The 21858-nt window shown below is 45.2% G+C and overlaps 1 protein-coding gene across 1 annotated transcript in view; it reads left to right on the forward strand.

Moving 5' to 3' along the window:
• Positions 1–242: 242 nt before the first annotated feature.
• The window catches only part of LOC118230781 (cAMP-specific 3',5'-cyclic phosphodiesterase 7B-like), a 28935-nt gene continuing 7319 nt past the window's right edge, over positions 243–21858 (forward strand). The window contains exons 1-6 of the mRNA XM_035424094.1: positions 243–585; positions 9065–9125; positions 18530–18613; positions 20185–20336; positions 21045–21108; positions 21577–21672. Of these exons, the coding sequence (XP_035279985.1) occupies positions 565–585; positions 9065–9125; positions 18530–18613; positions 20185–20336; positions 21045–21108; positions 21577–21672 (478 nt within the window). The 5' untranslated portion in view covers positions 243–564. The remainder of the gene's footprint in view (positions 586–9064; positions 9126–18529; positions 18614–20184; positions 20337–21044; positions 21109–21576; positions 21673–21858) is intronic.

A 21858-nucleotide genomic window follows, 5' to 3' on the forward strand; every position in this document is an offset into this window, starting at 1 on the left:
CATAATGGTAGCCGTTTTCAAATAATAGCACATTCATGGGAAAATCTAAGTCCTTTGACGTCATGAAATAACGAAGCGCATGAGGCGTCTTTATTTAACGAACACTCACACCGTTTAGCCCTGATTGGAGTGGGTAAACTACGTGACATCCAACAGCCAATCCGAGGTCAAAACTTTGAGTTTTTGTCGGGGTAAAAAAAGAGAAAAGTGCGCCGAAGCTTCGCTCTGCGGCAACCAGGCATCACTGAAGCCCATTGGCCTGTCATCCCCAAGCCCTGCCTCGCGCTTCTGACGGCACCTCCCTCTGCAGCTTCCCCGCCGCCAGCCGAACGCTATATCAGAGACTCAATCGGAGTGGTCCGTTACATAGCCCGGTCACTCAACACTAATAGCCTACTACACGAAGTATTCTGCGCATAGGGTGTCAGAGATCGCCTCTGCTTTTTAAATTCCACTCGTCCTGCATGCGCTTCTTGGATTCTGCACCGTGTGTCTTCATGAGCGAGCAGCACCCGTACAAGATTTCACAGTATCCCCCGATCCTAGATCTGCCACTATGGTTAAATGTCTTGTTTAATGGTTGAGGTATGTATTCACTTTTCTAATTCTGCCAATTGATTTTAATTAATAAGTTAATTCACATATTGATGATAGGCTACTGGAAACGAACCATTTCTGTTTACGCGCAAGACTGCAGTGATATGCATGTATTTGCTTTAAAGGGGAACGCGGTATAGCTTTTTATATGTTTTTAAGCGGGGATTTTGTCTCATAATGTTTTGTTATGCCATGTAACTGCCATTTGTACAATGTAGCCTAATGTCATCATGTTACAGGAAAATTCATTTAATACACTATATTTATACCTTCTGTGTCATACATATGTCTACATCAGCCAATATTCTTGTCGTATCAATCATGTCAAAACTAGTCAGTCAAAATATTTTGCAGATAAGACCACTGTAGGCTGTCGAAAAAACATCAGTGTGCTGTGGAACACCTGCGTGTTGCTTCGAATTGCACGCGTCTGGCATACCAAGAAGCGGATTACTTTGAAAAAAAAAATTCCGTGAGCTTGTACCATTTGTTGGCTATTAAATCAAGGTTTAAGAAACACTGCTAAATTGCAAATTCTGTCGAGCCTAAGTGGGTCCTCGCGCCGTCAAATTAAGGTATTCCGAGTGTTTCTCCTTGAGACTTTATCATTCGTGATTATTATAACATGTTGTGTAACCTCTAGTGACTGTTATAGCAAAAAAAGAAAGAAAGAAAGAAAGAAATATAACGACATTGTAAACAATTACAGTTTTTGGAGGACATTTTCAATACATTTATAGAAGATCCATGTTTTCTGTTGCCAGTTAGGTTACTTAAAAAATCCATTAACAATAAATAACGGTCTTTATGGACAGCAATGTTTAAATCGTAGACTTTAAGGGACAAGCTAAGCTTACGTTATACGCTTATTGAACATGTATGAGGTACTATAACATGAAATTCAAACCTATGGAATAAGGAAACACTCGTTACCTATGGGAAGACCCGTGTATATCATTAATATTAATGTACTTTGCAGATGTCCGCGTCAAGGGCAATTAAAATGGATTTATTCAAAAAGAAAATGCATTTAGTCAGATGGCCGTTTACACTTGAATATCCTGTGGGTTAAGGATGCAAATAAACGCCCCACCAAGGAAGTGAACACCCCAACTTTCTGTTTGTAAGAACAGCAGCTCCTTAGGGGCTGTGGCACACTACTGCCTGGCTGTGGTGTAGTTTTGCCTGGCAAACTGACGGGTGAAACAGAAGTCAACTTTTAAAAACGGTTCAGTGCTGTTCACATACAAATAAATAAAAGCCATTGTACGTTTTCGTTTTGTGGCGCGAGGCCATCATTAAACTGGGACTTTGCGTGTACCTTGACTAAAGTAGAATGGAAATTTATGAAAATAGCATGCAGAACTGTGCACATAAACTTGGAAGTGATATGTACCTTGAAAAGAAAATGTTGAAGAGATTGTAGTGCCTGTTGTATAGAGAGAGAGAGAGAGAGAGAGATGTGTACAGTGCTGGTGCTAAAAACAACAACCAGTACTTTCTCAGTGGTCATAGCCCCGACCTTTGTTCAGATTCAAAACCAACAATTCTGTTCCCTGACCCCTGACCCCTGAGTGAGACTCGCACTGGACTGTCACTGGCCTAGGGTCAGTGGGAGAGTGGAGAACATGCATACCATTCATTGGTTTCCAAGTGCAAAACGCAAAGATCATATCCAGCTGTAGGAAGCACCGTCTCTTTCTTACAGGACTACAGTCTCAGAAAAACTATGAAAAAGCAAAATAAATATTTTTAAAAATTAATCAATAAAAATAAAATTGAACGCGTAGCCAGCAGTACTTAATTCATTTGTACATTTTTTTTTTGCTTGTAAAAGGTACTTATTAGTACCAAAATAGAACATTATTGTAGTTTCACGGGACCTTTCGGGAAGTTTGTTCCCTAAAGAACAAAAATGTACCTCCTCCAAATGTACCTTCAGCTGTTATTGTAAGTCAGGGTACTGAGATGCATGCAGGCCCAGTTGTGTGTGCTAGCGTTTCTGTTGTTTTGCTCGCTGTCAGGGCCGTGTGCAGATGTTAAATATGATGGTAATGTAATTCTTGGCCGAATGTCAGAATTCTGATAGAAAAACACTGAACATTGGAAGTATTGTGAGGGAATACAGTGAAGACCCTTGTAAATGTGTTTAGGGATTCGTTTTGATGAGCGTGAGTAGGACATTGTAGGTCAACTCCTAGAGTTTCACCATCAACACCAAGTAGAGTCACTAAAACAGAAGTGGGACTTTCATTTTTGTTTTCTTCTGTTTTGCCCATTTTTGCATGTGTGTGGGTAGGAAAAACCATGTGTATTTAGTCAACATTTGTCCTGTAACTTTGGCTTGGATTCAAGCAACATTTGTCCTTAATTTTGACAAATAATTAAAAGCAAGAATCTTTTTTTTTTTCTTCTTCTTCTTCTTCACAGTTTGGCTGTTTCATTAGTCACTAAAATCTATTGCCAAAATGAGCGTGTGAAGACAAAAATGCAACACTTGCATCTATCTGAATGTCAAATGTTAAGGACAACTGTTTACGAGAATAGCCTAAACACATAGCCATGCATGGGCTTCTCCGTACAAAAAAAAAAATTAACATCCTGTTTAATGTAAACGAGGCCGAGGAAGATCAGAAAAGCATACATCAAGGGGGGAAAGGTCACGTGAAAGGTCACTTTCGGGCAGAAACAGATTTGATCTTAAAGAGCAATGGTGTTCTGCATCACATTCGCCTACAAATCTTTGCAAATCTAATGCGTCTTTCACCCAGCGAAGTGCGCTTCGGTCCTTTCACTGAACGGTTTCTCTGGTTCCTGTTAAATCTCTGGCTTCTGCTGCTTTCTGAGGTAAAGAAAGACTCCGTGCGGTCATTTACCTTCCCCATCGTACGTGTAGCGAGAACGTGAACTGAGAGTGCGACTGACACGATGGTCTAGACCAGTGGTAACCAACCCTGTTCCTGGAGAGCTACCATCCTGCAGGTTTTCATTCCAGCCCTAACAAAGCACACCTCACTCAACAGCTAGGTACTGTTATCTTGTGAATCCGCGAATTAGCCGAATCAGGTGTGTGGCTCATGTCAAAGAGGTCCCGGGTTCGAATCCCGGCCCGAGCCTTTCTGTGTGGAGTTTGCATGTTCTACCCATGTCCGCGTACTCCCACAGTAACAAAGACACTGTGTACTCTGCGATTGACTGGCGACCTGTCCCTGGGTGTATTCCTGCTTCTCGCCCAGTGCATGCTGGGATAGGCTCCAGCACTTCCCGCGAAGTGCTGGAGCCTAGCGGGTAATAATAATGGAGGGACGCACCAGACATACATGTGGCAAGAAACACCCTTCCAACCGAAGTCCTGCCTTCCTGCAACATTCTGGGACAGGCTGTCACTTTTTTCACCATAAAAACTTTTGGAATGGTTTGTTTTCTAAAAAAATTGAACATTTAAAAAGAAACCGATTGGTTAAAAAAGACGAATAAAAAAAGAAACAGACATGGCGCACAAAAGCCTTAGTATGATAGAATGGTATGTTTTATTAAGTTATTTCTAAGGCCTCCCCATCATTAAAATAATACTTGTTCCATGTCGTGCTGGGCAACTGAGGGGTTGGGTTTAGATTGGTGAAGAGAGACAGAGCGGCCTACACCGTACACAGCTGCAGTCCAGGACAGTCGACACGGCCAAAACGTCCAGCTCTAAATCAACTGTGACAAGAGTGTGTTTAGTCCCCATTGGATGAATATAAGCCTTGTTACAGTTGATTTAACACTGTGGACTTAAAACACCGTGGAAACACTGTGTAGCTGCCTTTTTTTTTTTTTTTTGAGAAGTGCTGTTAAAAATAGAACCCGAATGCGTCAGACTTAACGAGTGAAATTAACTTTGTGTCCGCTTGTTGCGCTTTGCACTCCTAACGTGATTATTTTACATTTTCACACAAAGGCAGTGAGGCTGCCAAACACTTCATTCACCATTTAGCTCAATGTAGTAAGGTTCGGGACTAAGATTCAGCACGCACCTCGTGTACAAGGGTTTATCATGAATCAATCGGCTATTCTTGTTATCCTGTGTAGCCTCCTCTGTGGTGGACAGATGTGATCAAACGTTACCAAGCTGCTTAAATTATGCTGTCTGTCAAATGTAATGAAACCCTTCTTAAAATGGTAACTTTTATTGTCATCTTAAGGGAAGGTCAGTTTTCAAAGCCACAGAGACAGCAAGATGCAGCAACTGTCATTTTAACCGTGCGGTAGTTTCCATTGACTGTTTTGATAAAGCCTTTCAGAAGTCCGCTATTTTTGTTTTGTTTACCCCCCATGTTGTTGAACTGTCCAGCGCCAGGCCAGAATCAGACTCTTGAATCTCGTGGGAAGTGCTTTAAATCGGTTCAGACTCTCCCCTCCTCTCCAACTGACAAAAAAAGGGGCAAGGACACTGCTGATGTCACCCCCCTCGCAGTCAAAACCGTCACGTTGGCCCAGACAACACTGGCCGATAACGGGGAGCTCTTTTTTTCTGTGACCGAGCAAACTTCAGAGACTGTGGTGACCGTTGAAAGCGGAAACTCGCAGAAGAGCCGATTATTTAGCATAGCGTAAATGCCTCACGTCGCCGCTAATGCTGTTGCGAGGTCAGCTTGGTCAGCTCTTTTCTTCTTTACCCGCTTTAGGACTCTTCGTCTTTTTACCGCACCTCTTCAAAAAAATTAAGCGACTACAGCGCTAGCTGTATTCAGCACGTCGTCATGTCAACAGCTCCCTTCTGTCCAAAAAAAGGAAACTTTTTATTGTTGTTCATTATTTTAATAACTGATCATATGGGCATTTCCTCTCCTGAGCGCACGAACGGTTAACAATACATCTTCATTGCACACGTTTTATATGTACATGTATAGGATGGTTGATAATAGTCTTTCTACACTCTTTATGAATTAATTTTAATTTTATTTAAAAGTTTCTGTTGTTTCATTTTTTGTCATCGATGACCAGTAGGAAAGTATCTAAAATGTCCTTGAAAGGAAACGTGCTTTGGCTGAATCCGTACGAGCTCTCTTCTTTCTGATACTTCTCGGAGCATCGGGCTAGACGTGCTTTCGCCCAGATGACTTCAGTTAAACAAGACAGGCATAACGCTGAAAGAAAGATGTTGTGTTTACCGTGCTGGCTCGTAAGACATTAACATCAGACGTTATTTATTTGCTGACTGGATGTTTGTATCCGTGGCAACTTACGTAACTCGCATTTGTACATATTATTCAGCTTGAACAGTTTACCGAAGAATTTTAGGTTTAGGTTCCATTTAGAAAGGAGGCAAAGCCGCGATTGGACTGTGAGATTTCACGAACCGCCTATTGGGTAGGGCTACAATGCACTGTCAGCATTGAAAGTACAAAACATTCTGAATTAACCAGCGGGCCACTGATATCATGTACAGTATTAGCCCATGCCATTTTTGGTTCCATGAAACCTGCCTTCCCTGACACAAGGGATTCAAGCTGGCAACTTCCCACTCACTAATTCAGTTCCGCAACCCGTCTCACTCTGCCGCGGGACATTTTACATTATGCATACGCAGTAAAATCTTTAATGGTAATTAAACTTTAGAGTTTAGATGAGTCCACACTGGATTGAAGCTACTCTGTCAGTATAAAATGCACTCTATCGACAGTGTAGTACATTTACACACACACACACACACACACACACACAAATCCAATGCAAAGTTAGGCTTTCCAAAATGAATATGTGCATGCAATGCTGTTGGCTTGCTTTGCTGGTAATTTGATACTGGGCATGGGTGAGACGGGTGGTGGGGGGCCTGACGGAGGAGCTGTTTTTGTTGGAATCGGGCCACAACCGAGCAGTGAGCAACCCGCATCCCAGAGAGCGCGAGAGAGAACAGAGAACTCGTAACCGAGTACAAACAGAAGAACGCACTCGCGAGCGCTCTTAAAACGCACGCGCGAGCATTTGCCGTTTGGCGCTCGAGCCTTGAACCGCTGTTTCCCTCGTAATAAATCAAGTCAATAGCGCAACCATGCCCACAACCCGAGATAGATAAGTTCAGCGTGATAATATTTGTTTATTTGTTTACTATGCCGTTTGACCTAGTTTTATTTTTTGCGTGGTTTAAAAGATGCGAACATATGACACGAAATGTAATTTAGACGAGGAACTGTGAAGAGGAATGACCTTAAATGTCACGAGGGAAGACGTTTTATTTAATGCGTTGAAGTTAACAAAATATGAAGAAAAGCCATTCAGAAGATTGAACAGAAACATTTTTGATATTTTCATAGGATATGTTGATGATACTGAGAAAAAAATAATTACCAGTGTTATCCTTTAATGTGTGAGTCTTCATGGGGTCCATGTAGAGGTGACCCAAGCACCAGTCTACAGGTGAGAGTTTTCATGTAGAGGTGACCCAAGCACCAGTCTACAGGTGAGAGTTTTCATGTAGAGGTGACCCAAGCACCAGTCTACAGGTGAGAGTTTTCATGTAGAGGTGACCCAATCACAAGTCTACAAGTGTGAGTTTTTATGAGATCCATGTAGAGGTAAAGTGCTCAGAATGGAACCTCTTGTAGTTGGCAGGTGCCTGAGGGCGACCCTTCCATCTTAACGGCAGCCAGTAACTTACAGCGCCCCCGAGTGGCTAGAGAGTTTTTTCTAAAAAAATGAGAACGAGCACGTTCGTCGGATCCACAGAGGAGAGACAGACAAACGTACAGTCTGCGGCGGAAGAAACCAGGAAGTGGGCGGGAAGCCTCCCGGCCTACGGGATATAAGCTCCGCCCCATCCTAAGTTCTTGCCTCGTCCGCACCATCCCTCATTCGACAGCCGGGGAGAGAGAGTCTTCAAACGCCCTCGATGCGTTGGAGGACGTTCGTCTTCTCGGTCTCAGGCTAATTATCCTTGCCCTGAACCGTACAGGTATGCCCCCCAGCAGAGGTGGGAGAGAAAAGAAAAGAAAAGAAAAGAAAAAACCCCTCTGGGGTAATTAACAGCATCCTACAGACAGCTCAAGGCGAGCTATAAATACAGTATCGGAATTCAGCGGAGGGAGCAGAAGGACCCGCTGCGATACATAATTCTGCTGCTCCGGTCGCGGCGAAGCTAGGCCAGCGAAGTCGTTCAAATTCAGGGCACTGAATCCCTGAACGAGGAGTGGGGGGGGGGGGGGGTTATGGGGGACACCTTTCACCCCCATATTGGGGAAACGTGGGGGTGTTACCACTCTTCCAAATACACGGCGATGGGTTAGCAGCCCAAAAATAAAAACATAAGAGAAGTAAACAAATGCACAAGATGTGTGATACGTGATGTGAGCTAACCGTTCCCTCCTGTTAGCCCCCACTGCTAATGCTAGCCAGCCTTTCCAAATACTTCAGTAATTTGGAATCCCAACAGGCTTTCTGTACCTTAGAGCCCAGCCATCAATCAGGCCCTTATAGTGTGTTCCTCCTCTTCACCTTACCCACAATGCTCTGCTGCTGATGTAACATCTAGGCTTCTGTCGGACTACAGGTGCTCGAATTGAAATTCAGTGTGCATGTAATGGCCCCTGTGTTTAAGAGCCAATTATGTTATTTTAAACACGTAATTGTGTGTGTATGGTATGGAAGTGTGTGTGTGTGTTCGAGTGAAAAAGAAAAACAGACTCGATACTGTTCCAACAAACGAACCAAACTGCCACAAAACAAAACAAAACATTTTTTCAAAGAGATCACACTCCCGGCTCTCAGCAACCAAGATGCAACCTAAAGCTCTAAACCCAAATTATTAATATTTCCAAAAGCCAAGCATCATACATTCTCTTTTTTCTCTTGCCCAGGTTTGGGATGGGGGGGGAGGAGCGCAGGAAGGGAGGGGGTGCAGGTATCTTTATTTTGCAAATAATATTTTCTCTCTCTCTCTCTCTCACTGTGTTTTGTAGTTAACTGCATCCGGGGGGAGACCGTGTGTTTTTGACAGTAGACTCGTCACGTTCACAGCCAATCACAACCAATCTAGTGTGACACCCTTCTCCTCCCACCTCCTTAGTCCGAGTCCGGCCATCAGGGCGATATCAATTATGGATGCGGCTGTGGATGGTGAATTATACATCTCTGCCTGCGTGGAGGCGGATGTTTGTGAATCCCATGGCATCATCCGCTGAGCTGATCTATATTCCGGTGCTCTAGGTCGTCTCCGCTACCTTTTGGTTTTTCTGTCTGGCTGGTAATTCCAGGTTTGTGAAGGCTGGACTGTCCACCGGTATTTCCAGGGGGGGGTTTCAGGTGTCTCAAGGCAATTTTTTGACGTGTCCGTGACTTTGAAAAAAAGTTTCACTCTCCAGAAACATTTTTCCTTTTAATTTATTTTTATGCGTTCGTTGCTGTGGTTGTTTTTTTTTTGTTTGTTTTTTTGTTTTTTTAAAAAAGTTTAACGAATTCCTTCTGTTCTTTTTTTTTCTCTTTCCTGCAGAGGTGTGGAGCGATCTCATTTGAAAGTCCAGATCAGAATGCCATATGCATTCACATGCTGGGTAAGACCTGATCCACTACCTTTCCCTTCCTGCTACTCTTTTGTGTTCTTGCTTTCGTTTTGACCAGAAGAAGTTGCAAACATAAAAAAAAATATAAAAAATTATTGAGAAATGCGTAAAAACACACATGAATTAAATGTAAAGTGTATCTTATTCATTACTTATATGTTCAGTGATGAAAAAATGATGTATGTACAAATGTTTTTATATATTTTTTTATACGTCATTCAGTATTGTGCCTTTTGATTCTCATTTTGCCTCACCTTATTGGCTGTCGTTCCTCATTTACATATTAGCGTATGTACATGACGTGTGTGGGAAACAGGAATCTAAACAAATTTTGGGGGATTTGCACCCAGTTTGTTATTTTGCGTTCCTGAGACTCGGCACACTCAGTTGGGACAGGCCCTAAGTGTGAAGGTCACAGACTCGGTTGGGACGGGCCCAAAGTGTGGAGGTCACAGACTCGGTCGGGACGGGCCCAAAGTGTGGAGATCACAGCCTCAGCCGGGACAGGCCCTAAGTGTGAAGATCACAGACTGGGCACAGCACCGTCTGGTCACCGAGGGGTGCTAGCCAAACTGAAAGGTGCGGGATAGTTACAGGACTCTCGGAAGCCTTTCCAAAAACCTGTAACCCTCCCCGTGGGCCCAGATAGAAGCCGCTTCAGTTTCCTTCACCCAGTCACGCTTTCTGGCTCCCCCCTTCATCTCCCTGTCCTCCTCTGCTTCTCTCTGTCCTTCTGTCTCTCGGTCTCCCTCCATCCTTCTCTCCCCGCTCTCTGTCCTCTGTCTCTTTCCCTCTCAATCTTTCTGTCTCTCGTCCTTTTCCTTTCCCTAGTTCTTTCACTTTCCCTGTCCCCACTCCCCCTCTCTCTCTCCTTCTCCCTCCCCCTCTCTCCCTCTCTCCCTCTCCCTTCCTCCCACTCTCTCTCTCTCTCTCTTCTCCTTCACCCCTTGGCAAAGGCCCGTTACCATCTGCCGTAGGGTGATGAGAGCAGAGGGAATCGCATTGCGTCCTTCTGCTGACATGGGTTTCATTGGTGTACCAACCCCTTTGGACACCTGGAGTTCATTCCGGCTCTAATGCGGCAGGTTGCCTTTGGACACCTGGAGTCCATTTTGGCTCTAATGCAATCAGTCAGCACATGGGTGCCACAGTGGACATGGTTCTAACCAGAAGGTTGTAGGGCGAAATAGGCTAATGCCTGTATTTGAATGACTGGCAACAAAAGTGCACCCCCTCACTTCTTGAGTTTTTCCTGTCCATAACAATGCCTCCATCTGCCCATATATGGTGCTAGGCCCTTCATTGTGAACAAGATTCCGATCATAATCGACGAGCCTGGTTTAATGAAATAAAAATAGTGAAGTGCTACAATATAGATTTTGTTCTCAAGTATGTGTTTTATTTCAGTGTAGTCCCTAATATTCCCTCGGCCTGGCCGTGGGTCTTGGAGCGTGTTGACAAGGCGCGGTCACGGTTACGGCCAAGGTCACGGTCAAGGTCAAGGTCACATAGCTGCTGGAGCCGCCACAGACACTGGAGCCAGGATAGCCCCTGGCTGCCCTCCCGGGTGCTTCCCCCCCACCCCGGTCTAGGTTTTGATCCTCACGGGCGACCTTGACTGGTCTGATTCATAACCGCGTGTCTGTCTCCTGCGCTTTCTGGAAGGGGGGGGGCGGGGGGCAGCCCAGCCGCCACCTTGACAGTCACAATCTCCCACTGGCTGGAATTTGTTAAGGACGTGGGAATCCAAGGCAAGCGTTTTTGTAGGGGTAGGGGGGGGGGGCGAGGAGAAAAAAAAGGCGCGTCTAATCTGAGTTTGGCGTTTTCAGTCGCCGTGGCGATTGGGCTATCTGAGAAACTCACTCAGCATTGGGGCATAATGGCCGGTTTTGCCCACATCAAAAGGACTGACACATTGTTGCCAGTCAGCCCTATGTTATTGTTTGACCTTGATTAAATACACACACAAAAATTCACATATTCCCAGAGATTCACACACACACACACCACACACACAGACACACACACACACACACAAACTCACACTCACTACTTGCTACTAACTACTACTACTTCCTGCTATTAATTCAAACGTGTGTCCGCTTTTATTCACGTTCGATACGCTGAACTCCAGCAAACCTTTCAGCCAGAAGTGTGCTTTTCCACCAAATTATTTGCACCACCACAAATAGCAGAACTGCAGGCAGGTCGATTTAACCGACTGTTACATCAGCATTAGAATGTTCAGTTAAGAACATTGTAATCCCATATTCGTGATCTTACACCCTGAAGGGTTGACAACCCAGCCTAGTGCGGCTTCAGTATCAGCAGGGTGATGTTGGCGATGGAGTGGTTGTGTCCTTTGCGTTGGTTCTTAAGGAGGATGGAAAACTGTGCTAATTGTTTTAGCTGCCTGCTTTGATGGTTGTCAGAGGTGAAAGCCATCTCGTTTTTTTTTGGTTTTTTTTTTGGAGGAGGCCATGGTTCGAACCCAAGCTTTCTCACAAGGGGGAGAGACATAATAGAGTCATTATCTCTGACCTCATTTAAATTAACCCTCTTCATCCAGCGCCGTGTCAAAGTACGTCTGGGCGGATTCCATCGTGCGCTTCTCAGAAGATTACACACACAGAGGAGGATTATTCAAGGGCCTGAACTGGCCTCTAGATAGGTTTATTATTATTATTATTATTATTATTATTATTATTATCTTGCGTGTATGCCTGCATGTGTGTGTGTGTGTGTGCGTGTGTGTGTGTGAGAGTGAGAGTGAGTGTGTGTGTGTGTGTGTGTGTGTGTGTGCGTGTGTGTGAGCGTGTGTGTGTGCGTGTGTGCATAGACCGGGGAATTGGCACGGAGCGAAAGCAGCGGAATTCTGCTCGCAGACATTCAAGGCTGATCCCCGTCGCCTGGGAAACGGGGCACGCGAGCTCGGGGTCACCTGACCTGCCCGGCGCCAAGTCGCACTTTTCACATCCGCGAAATCTTCGCCGCGGGAAAACCGCGCGCGGACGCGGAGACGTTACCGCCGCGGACGTTCTGCGCGCGCGTCCATACCGCCGTTACTGCTTCGCTTACGCGTCCTTCAGGAAACTGTAGATGTTTACAGGAGGCCTGTCCGGAGGCTCCCGACAGACTGACTACATTTCCCACGAGGCCACTGTGGCAAACAGTCAAGAGCAGCTTGGTTTACATTTGTTAAAGTAGTTCCAGCCTTGCATTTATTAGGGTGAAAGGCTCATTTAAAAAAGAGTGCATTGCGATGTTTTGACTAACTGCCAGACCCTTAATAAACATGTGGCGTGGCCAGTGTCATCACTGACAATAAATTATCTTGGATCCGTAACACACTTATACTCTGAATCCTTAAAAGCCCTGCAAGCTTGCAGTGCACTGTATGTGTTGAGGTTCAGAGTCTCCAGTTACAAAATCAAGCAAAAAAAACTTTGAATGAAGATGTTTATCCTTTTTTTGTGAGGAATTTTCCACATTAGTGAAAACTTTTTTTTTTTTTTTGGTGAGCAGGCTCGCTTCCTTGTTCCTTTGTGCTGGTAAAGTGCTTATTCTTCTGAAAATGTCCAAACTGCAACCTGCTGAAGCCATTTGATTATTTGCTGTGATAAGTCCATTGTTGCATTTCTGTTACATCCATTCTACCTCTACTTTACATCGGGCCGGCCAGTGGAAGATGGGCTCCCCCTCTATAGCCGAATTCCTACTTTTTCCCATCGGGGAGTTTTTTCTTACCACTGTTTTAGTGTTGTTCTTCCCACCAGGGAGTTTTTTTTAACCTCCCTTTATTCCTTTTTGGGGGTTCAGCCTTGGTTTTTGCACAATTTTGCTTCTGTTAATCTGTCAAGGGTCTTTGAGGCAGGTCTCTGTAAAAAGCGCTCTGCAAATAAAATATGATCTGATCTGATTTGACAAACGGGGTACAGTTCATTGTCTTCATGTTCATTCTGTCCCCTCCATCTGCTTACGCAACTGCTGAAGACAGCTGGACCCCCGCCCCCCCCCCCCCCCCCCCCCCCCCCCCCCGATTTTGTACTCCCTTCCCAGAATGCACTGCACATTTCCCAGCTCCCACTAAGTCCCACACACTCACTCCCCCGTGGAAACAAGGTCAATAAGGAATAGTGTGGCAGTGTGGTCCTATGATTGAGGAGCTTGGCTTGATAACTCAGAAGATTGCGGGTTCAAATTCTAGATGGGGCACAGTCGTAGTACCCTTAAGCGCAGTGCTTAACCTGGGCCCTGCTTCACGGAGCAGGATTTCGGAGTTAGCCGGATAAACTGCACCCTTGTGAAACCCGGAATGCTCCCAAATCTGGAACATGGACTGAAGTATAAAAAGAGCTGGTTTTTCTGGGTTTTACTCGAAGCAGTTATCCAGCTAATTCAGCTAATCCTCCTTGGTGAAGTACACCCCCTGAACCGCTTCGGGAAGACATCCAGCTGTGCTAATGGATAGCCGGATAAACATTGGAAAAACCCCAATAGAAATATTCCGGGGGTGGGGGTCCTTTTTGAGGGGAAGCCGAATGTAGGTCAGTTTGGATTTGTGAGCCAGTGAGCCGGGAGGTTCTGTCAGACGCTGGCAGTTTCGCACTCAACTCAAGCCCACCGATCATGAGCTTCACCGTGTGTGGCCCCCGCGGTGGTGAGAGAGAGACATTGGAGAGAGAGAGAGAGAGAGAGAGAAGAGAGGGGGGGAGAGAGAGAGAGAGGCAGAGAGCGGGAGAGACTGGGCGAGAGAGAGAGAGAGAGAGAGCACCAGAGCTCCTCCCACTGGACTCTCCCAAACGCACAAATCCTCCCCTCTTCCTCCCCTCCATCTATCATTTCCCTTTCTCTTTCTTTCTGATGGGAGAAGTGTGTTCAATCAGACAACAGTTTCTCTGTATTGTGTGGGAGGAAGAGAAAGAAAGAGAGAAATGGTGCAAGACGCAAACCGGCGATCGACAGAATTTCTGGGGGAAGGAGAGAGAGGCGAACAGGCGGCAGTTGGGACGGACGGGCGAGTGTCCGGTGGGACTTTGGGGGAAGGCTGCACCCCCTCATTTGTTTTTGGGCAGAGAAGAGGAGCCTCAGAATGGGGTGACCCGACCCGGGCAGGAACCCGACCACGAGGGAGGAGTCGGCCCCCTGGTCAGGTGTGGGCCCCGTTCGTGGGGCCCCTGGTGTTCCCGCCCGGGTCCCCGAAATCCTCAAACAGGCCGAACTGGCCTGGAGAGACAGACGCGCGAAGAGTCCCGCCGTTTTGGAGGGCAGGGACAGACCGTGTCACCCCGCCGGTAAACGTAGCTGATTTTACCTGGTTGGCTGAGGTGCCGTTTGAGCTTGGCGGGGGAACGACGGAAAAGCGTTCGTGGTCGGTTCGTGACGGGCTAAAGTCAACCGTCACTTGCTCTTGTTCTTTTGCGCCAGGCTCTTGGTTGATGATGATGATGTGGAAAACCACAGATGAGGAAGAGAGCTAAACTGAAGAAGTCAAAAGGCCCAGTCATCTTCTATTTTGTTGCTTGCAAAAAACAAAAAAAAAAAGAGTTCACAACTGTTGCTGTTAAAATGTGGAACCGAGGAGCTGTGGGGGTGGATAACTGGGGGGGGGGAGTGAGGGGGTGGGTTGGAAACCCAGGGCAGCAAGCCGTGTGTGTGGGACACCCCTCCGTTGGGGTGCGTTCCGGCCCTTTTTTTGGAACGAGGCGCTCGGCACGCACTAGCGTCCGCCCGCGAAGCCAAACGCCCGTCTCCGCCTCCGCTTCCCGCCACCGCGCTGAACAGAAACCCGCGCGGAGACGGCGGTAAGTAGGTCAGAAGCGCTTTCCCTGACGGCGAACGGCGACCAGAAAGACTTCAAAGCGAAGAGGCAAACTCCCCCATCCAGCAACATAACACACCCCAAATTTGAGTGCTTGAACTTGGAGGTGTACTAATTTCACGCAGAAAAAAAAAAAAAAAGTATTTAGACGGTAAAATGTCCTGTGTTCATTCAACATTGACAGAGTACATGTGAGTCCAGTAGGGACCAGAGTAGGAGCGTATGCAGACCCCTCAGTCCTCCATGAACATGGACTTTTGTGGATATTTCTGGCGTGTCTTTGAACTCAAAGCATTCAAAGTTTCTTTTGTAGGAGGCATTCACACAGCTGCAGTTTTACTGTTGAACCACTTCTGGGGAAGCTTTCAAGCAAACGAATGACCGCAATGCCACGCTCGGGGGTTTGAACTTGCAACCCCCCTCCCTCCGATGCGCAGCTGCTTGTAATAAGCTAAACCTGCTGCTACAGAGTTGCAGATCGATAAAGCTGCGTCTCGCTCTCTCTCTCTCCATCTTGCTTTGTCTCCATCTGCGTCCTTGGGTGTGCTCCTCTTTTCCGGGAGGGTTCTGGTGTCTGCCATTTGCCATGTATTCCAAGGTTTTTTGGCCGAATCTCTGATAAGTTCCCATCCTCTGTTCCTGTTTTACCATATGACCGATATGAAATATTTTCACCGGTGGATTGAGGTTTTCGGTGGGAGTGCATTTTTAACTCTGATCCGTCTGGTGCAGTGAACAAAAACCTCCTTTTTTCCTTTAATTCGGCAAGTGAAATTCTAGCCCAGATAAAATGAACTTCTAGGTTTCAAAAATGAACAGTATGCCCAGTAACAGAATGGAGCAAGAAAAAAGATGCCAGAAGCACACCTCCGGGTCACGTGTTTGTGAGCTGTGCTGGGATGGCGCTCAATTTTTCTTTTTAAAAGATTCTGTCAATACTATACTTAATCAGCCACGAACCAGCATTTTTTAATTATGCGCACGTGTGGTTAATTATCCGCACATGCTGGTGGTATGGTGCTAAGAATGAATTCCACAAACCGGTCTGTGAAGTGGAAAAGTAGTAAACAAAAGAACAAAGTTCACAAAGCAGTAAAAAAAAGAACAACGGGCCGTACTTTTTAAAGAACTCTGTTTTCCGCTTTGGTTGTTGTGTAAAGCGTTCTCTGGATGGCATCTGATTGGATGAACAGTGAGGCCTGCAGACCAGCAGTGGGCAGGGACATTAATTCAGCGTTTGCACACACAGACGCCGTTTCATAGAGCCCTGGTGTAGGCTGGGAGGCAGTGGGACACATCTGGGGAATGTCTACAGGAACACGCACAATGTGCCCTCTGATGTGTGTGCATTCTACTCTGATAGAGTACATTCTACTCTGATGTGTGTGCATTCTACTCTGAGAGTTCATTCTACTCGATAGAGTACAAGCAGCTGGCGGCAGTACACGTTTTGGAGGAGAACCGCGAATCGGCAGTGGGGTCCGTGTGTGAACGCGGCTGTGTTTGGACATTCCAAGTTACAGTGGGAGTTGGACATGTCCAGCACCATTTTAGGCGCAACATCTATGAAAAAAAACATAGATTTTAGTGACTGGATATATCACTATGGTGCCACAATGGCATAATTCTCTTATTGCCTTCTCTTGGAGCGCTGTGTTACTGATGTGGGGCAGAGTTTAAGACCATTTGGAAGGCTGATGAGGGAAAGATACAGCATCAAGGCTGGCAGACGGAAACAAACGACCCCCTCTGTGTCCTCCGCCTGCTGCTACGGGTCGGACGCCACCACACGTGTCTTTCCATGAGCCACACTTCAAGAATCGAAACACCGGGGAATTGCTGCGTGCCAGATCGTTCTGTTTCGGTTTTTTTATTTACGCGTAACAATAACACATGCGTACACCGTGTCTACATTGAAGCACGGACTTTGACACAGCCAGCCGAGATTTGGAAACACAACTGAAAATACTGAAACAAACTGTAATCACTTAACGCTGTAAAGGGCAGGCTTTTTTTGGAATGTTTTTTCAAAATACTAAGTCAGTGTTCTAGAACTCCATTGCTTTCAGTTACCAGCAGTGATTGTTACATCAGCATTAGAATGTAAAGAAAAAAATAACTGAATTCAGTTAAGAAAATCAGTTAAGAAAATTCAAATCACACATTTATGACTGTACACCTTAAAGGGTTAAAGGGTTAATAAGCTGTAGATTACATGTTAATAAAACGCACACAAACACGGACCGCGTTCAAGTGCGGACAGATGGGCTGTTGTGCGCAGCTCCCATTTTAGTAAACCAATTTCACGGCGTCATCGACTCGGTGGCGTGCGTGAGTCCATGTGCAGTCCCGTTTTCATAGAATGTAAAACACCCAGATAGAAGCCACATGTGTTATAAACTGCGGAGTTGCTATGGTTCCCAAATTGGGGCTAAACAATGTTTGCGTGTGCTCATGGTTGGCTGGGGGCATTGAGAAACATCCCACAGCAGTGCAGTATGTGAAGTTGTCATCGCAAATCAGCGTTTTTTTTTTTCTTTTTTTGTTTTTTTGAGGGGGTGTCTACTACTGCTTATCTGTGTGAACAAAAAAATCTATTGAATGCACTTGTGTCACTTTGCCATTAGGAAAGGCGATTAGTAGATGCGATACGAGGATTTGCGTCAGAGAATATTTGAACGAACGGTGACAAACTGCCGTGTGTGAGTTGTCAAACGCGGCATATTTCACAGCACGGCGGATTTTCACTTCCATGTCCTTCGCTGACTCCCTCTTACTTATCTGTCGTAATATCCATCAGTTTTATACGCGCTGTGGACATCTGGGGTCGGAATTCAAGATGGCGCTCTTGCAACATCCTTTATGAGCTCCGTTACAGTCTGATTTAAATTTATTGCTGTTTATTTGGTTTTTAAAAAAATTAAGGACACGTGTGGTGGTTGTCAATGAATAAACAACATGTTGTGAGGTTAAATTCTGATGGATTTACTTGATGCTGAACCTTTGGTGAAAACAACATCACTGAAGGGGGAGCAATATGACTTAGCGAGGATACACGTGTTTTCCCCGGAAATTACCAACACGCATCTTTCTTTGTCGCCGTGGGTGTGTTAACCGATAGCCCCCACGGTAACTTCTTCTGTGCTCTTCTGTACACCAGGGCCTTAATTTTGAAACCACAACAGGAAACGCCTGTGGCAATCCCATTCTCGGGGTCATTTGAGGTTTTGTTTAAGGTTTTGTTTTTATTATACCACGTTGAATGACCCAGATTTTTTCTTTTTCAATTGTTTCTGTGGTGTTCAAAGAAAATTTTGTGAGATAGCTCTTGATTGCTCACTATAGTAACTGTGATTATCTGGCAATCATGAAAATCCAGAACACTTTGGACAACATTAGTTCCAATAACCACATTAAAGTAGGCAGCCTGTATATAACATTATGATCTTTTCCAAATTATGATGTCCCTCCATCTCTCTCCCTCCCCCCTCTCTCTCCCTCTCTCTCCATCTCTCTTCCTTTCCCTCCTCACCCCTCTCTCACTCTTTCTCTCCCCCCCTCCCCCCTCTCTCAGGTGATGGAGGCCTAAGAGGGCAGACAGCAGTATTGTCCGAGCGTAGGGGGTCATACCCGTTCATCGACCTGCGACTGTTAAACAGTGAGTTCATTTCTGTTCGTCATCATGCATCGCTGTGCTAACCTTGTATTCAGTAGTTTCTAGTTCTGCCTATCTTCCTATGCAAGGAATCTGGGATGATGATACTGTGTTTCCTTCTGTTTTTATATAAAAGCAAAAATAATTTTATTAACAAATTCTCTTAAAGCCTGAGCAATGGTAGCACCAGAGGCCACGTGTTTGGCCAGTTTGACAGCTGTATTTATGTATTGTGTACGTGTCTTTTATTAATTATGTGAATTTTGGCCTATTCTCGTCATCAATCCTGAGTTCTTTAGGTCACTTCCTGTTGTGGTCAGAGGGACTTTGGAGTGACGCATAACTGGCGTATAATTCTGAATACAGGACAGTGATCGCTAAGGAAATGATTTAAAATAAACCAAATAAACGGGAATTATTTGTAGCTAAGGAAGTTCAGAAAAGTTTTTTTTTTTTTTAACTGTGACCGAGATTGGCCAGGCAGTGCTGGAGGTGTTTGAAGTTGCGATACAGACTATGCATCATCTCGTAGTATTAAAGGTTAAACAGCTGTGTTACGCAGCCGTTTAAAGGTGTCAGCTCAGGTTAAGGATTGGCGGTGCGGTATGTGGGAGCGGCGCCTGAGCTCGTTCCGATAAGCGCGGCCATGTCTTCGGCTGCGTTTGCGTTTCTGTGAAACGGCTACGCGTTTTCCTGGTGCCCGAAGGAGGGGAAAGACCTCTGTTAAACTCGAGGCAGAGTGGGCTGTGGTCTTTTTTTGTTCACTCGTTTCCTGTGAAAAGCCCGCTGTGTTGTATTTTACCAGGGAAGGTTACACTCAGAGATTTCGCACTTTGACGCATGTAATTGCCCGCGTATTAACGCAGCTGCTTTTAATTACCCACCTGTGTGTGCAGCCTCGCTTTCATTCACAGTTTCCAAAGCAACCGAAGGGTATAGGGAGTGACAGGAGATCATTTGGGGCCAATTAGGTTATTGCTACGCAGGGCTACTGTTTTTGCAGTTTCCAATTTACTTCTGTATTTTCTTTTTTCTCCCATACCACTTCCATAAGTTCTTTAAAAAGTAAAAAAAAATAATGAAGAAACCATTATTTGATATATAATTTGAATGACCCTTGCGGGAAACACAATTGGATAATGTAAATAATTTAAGATTGGATTCACTTTTGAAAAGTACTTGCACTGACCACGGCTTGGCTCGTGTTCACAGGTTACCAGAGTGTACGTTGATCACCTGTGTGTTCACTGGTTACCTGTGTGTTCGTTTGATTACCTGCGTGTTTGTTTGGTTACCTGTGTGTTCACTGGTTACCTGTGTGTTTGTTTGATTACCTGCGTGTTTGTTTGGTTACCTGTGTGTTCACTGGTTACCTGTGTGTTCGTTTGATTACCTGCGTGTTTGTTTGGTTACCTGTGTGTTCACTGGTTACCTGTGTGTACTTGAGTTACCTGCGTGTTTGTTTGGTTACCTGTGTGTTCACTGGTTACCTGCGTGTTTGTTTGATTACCTGCGTGTTCGTTTGGTTACCTGTGTGTTCACGGGCCCGTGCTTGTCTCGTGTTCCGTGTGCAGCCACTGTTCACCCGGGAGAAATCGGCACCAAGAAGAAGGTGAAGAGGCTGCTAAGCTTCCAGCGCTACTTCCACGCTTCCAGACTGCTGAGGGGCCTCACCCCCCACACCTCCCTGCACCTGCTGGACGAGGACTACCTGGGCCAGGCCGCGGTGAGCGCCGGCCACCAATCTCAGCCCTAACGCCTGCGTCCGATTGGCTGCGGCTACCCTTTGCGATCCCCGCCCACCTCCATTCCCCTCGGGTTTTACTGTGAATGAGAGCCGAGTTCTCAGTATGATGGCCTCCAGGGGTTTTCAACTTTTTTTCATCCGGGGACACCTCCCCCCCCCCCCCCACCATGCAGGCTCAAAGGCTTCCAGTAGACCTTCATCATAAGTTAAAAAGGGTGATATTTAAAAAAAAAAATTACATTGTGTAAAACTTTCCCAAAACTATCTATAGTGGTTGCCTATCAAGTCTGGCCAGGGACCCCCTGACAGTTCCATCAAAGACCAGCAGGGGTCTGTGGAAACCCTAAAAGTTACCCGTTAAATCCTATTTAAATAAATTAAACGGCAGTTCACATTTAGGCCATCATTTGAAGCCAAAAGACTGCACTATACTCAGAACAATTATGATTATTTGTGACTTAATGGAGTTCAGGATTTATTAACATGTTGGATACACTTATTTGTGGGTCACGCTGGATGAGAGCATGTGATAAATGTTTAAATCTAAATGTAAATAAATGTAAAGTGTCAATGTAGCTACATTATTATGTATTTACTGCTAGCATAATGTGATGCAAAGCATGTTACATTGTGCGTGATTACAAATTGGACGGAACAGTCTTGACTGTACTTCCTGTTGCTTTGCAGCATATGCTGTCAAAGGTCGGAACATGGAACTTTGACATCTTCCTGTTCGACCGTCTCACCAATGGTAAGGAAGTGTGTGGCGACCTGCGTTGCAGAAACACAATGCGTGTGTGCGCACGCACGTGTGTGTGTGTGTGTGTCTGAGTGCATGTGTGTGTCTGTGTGTGCCTGTGTGTGTGTGTGGGTTTCTGCGTGCAACCCTTTTCCTTTGAAGCGTATTGGGACAAATACTTTGTGAAATGGACTAGATAAATACATTTTGATTGATTGTCTGACTGATTGATTGATTAACCAAGGTTACAGACCCCTTGTTAATCCTGTTTGACAATATAGCCTATTTCTTTGTGTTTTGTACCTATCTTTTGTAGCTTTCACTGATGTAGACCTTGCAGGGAATGTGCCTTTTTTTTTTTTTTACATAACCAAATCTGCGAGGTTTGGACTGTGTTTGTCATGTACCATGTCATGCATACTTGGCTGTTCATTGCTGTAGTGCTCATATAAAACACTTTCTCCTTTTCCCCCATTCAAGGCAATAGCTTAGTCACACTTCTGTGTCATCTTTTCAACGTCTATGGACTTATTCATCATTTCCAATTGGACATGGTGAAGCTGCATAGATTTCTGGGTATGTGTTCTTAAGAAATTTACTTTACTTCGAATCCTCGTATGGGGTTGTTTGCCCTATGTACACATCTTAAAACAACACCTTCCTGTCAGGAAAACGACATTTATAGAATTCACAGAATACATAGTCTCTTCATAATTCACAGAAAAAGAGAAAAAAAAAATCTTTTTCCGATCGCCTTCGACA

The sequence above is a fragment of the Anguilla anguilla genome, chromosome 6 (assembly GCF_013347855.1).
Source record: "Anguilla anguilla isolate fAngAng1 chromosome 6, fAngAng1.pri, whole genome shotgun sequence".
NCBI classification, from domain to species: domain Eukaryota; kingdom Metazoa; phylum Chordata; class Actinopteri; order Anguilliformes; family Anguillidae; genus Anguilla; species Anguilla anguilla.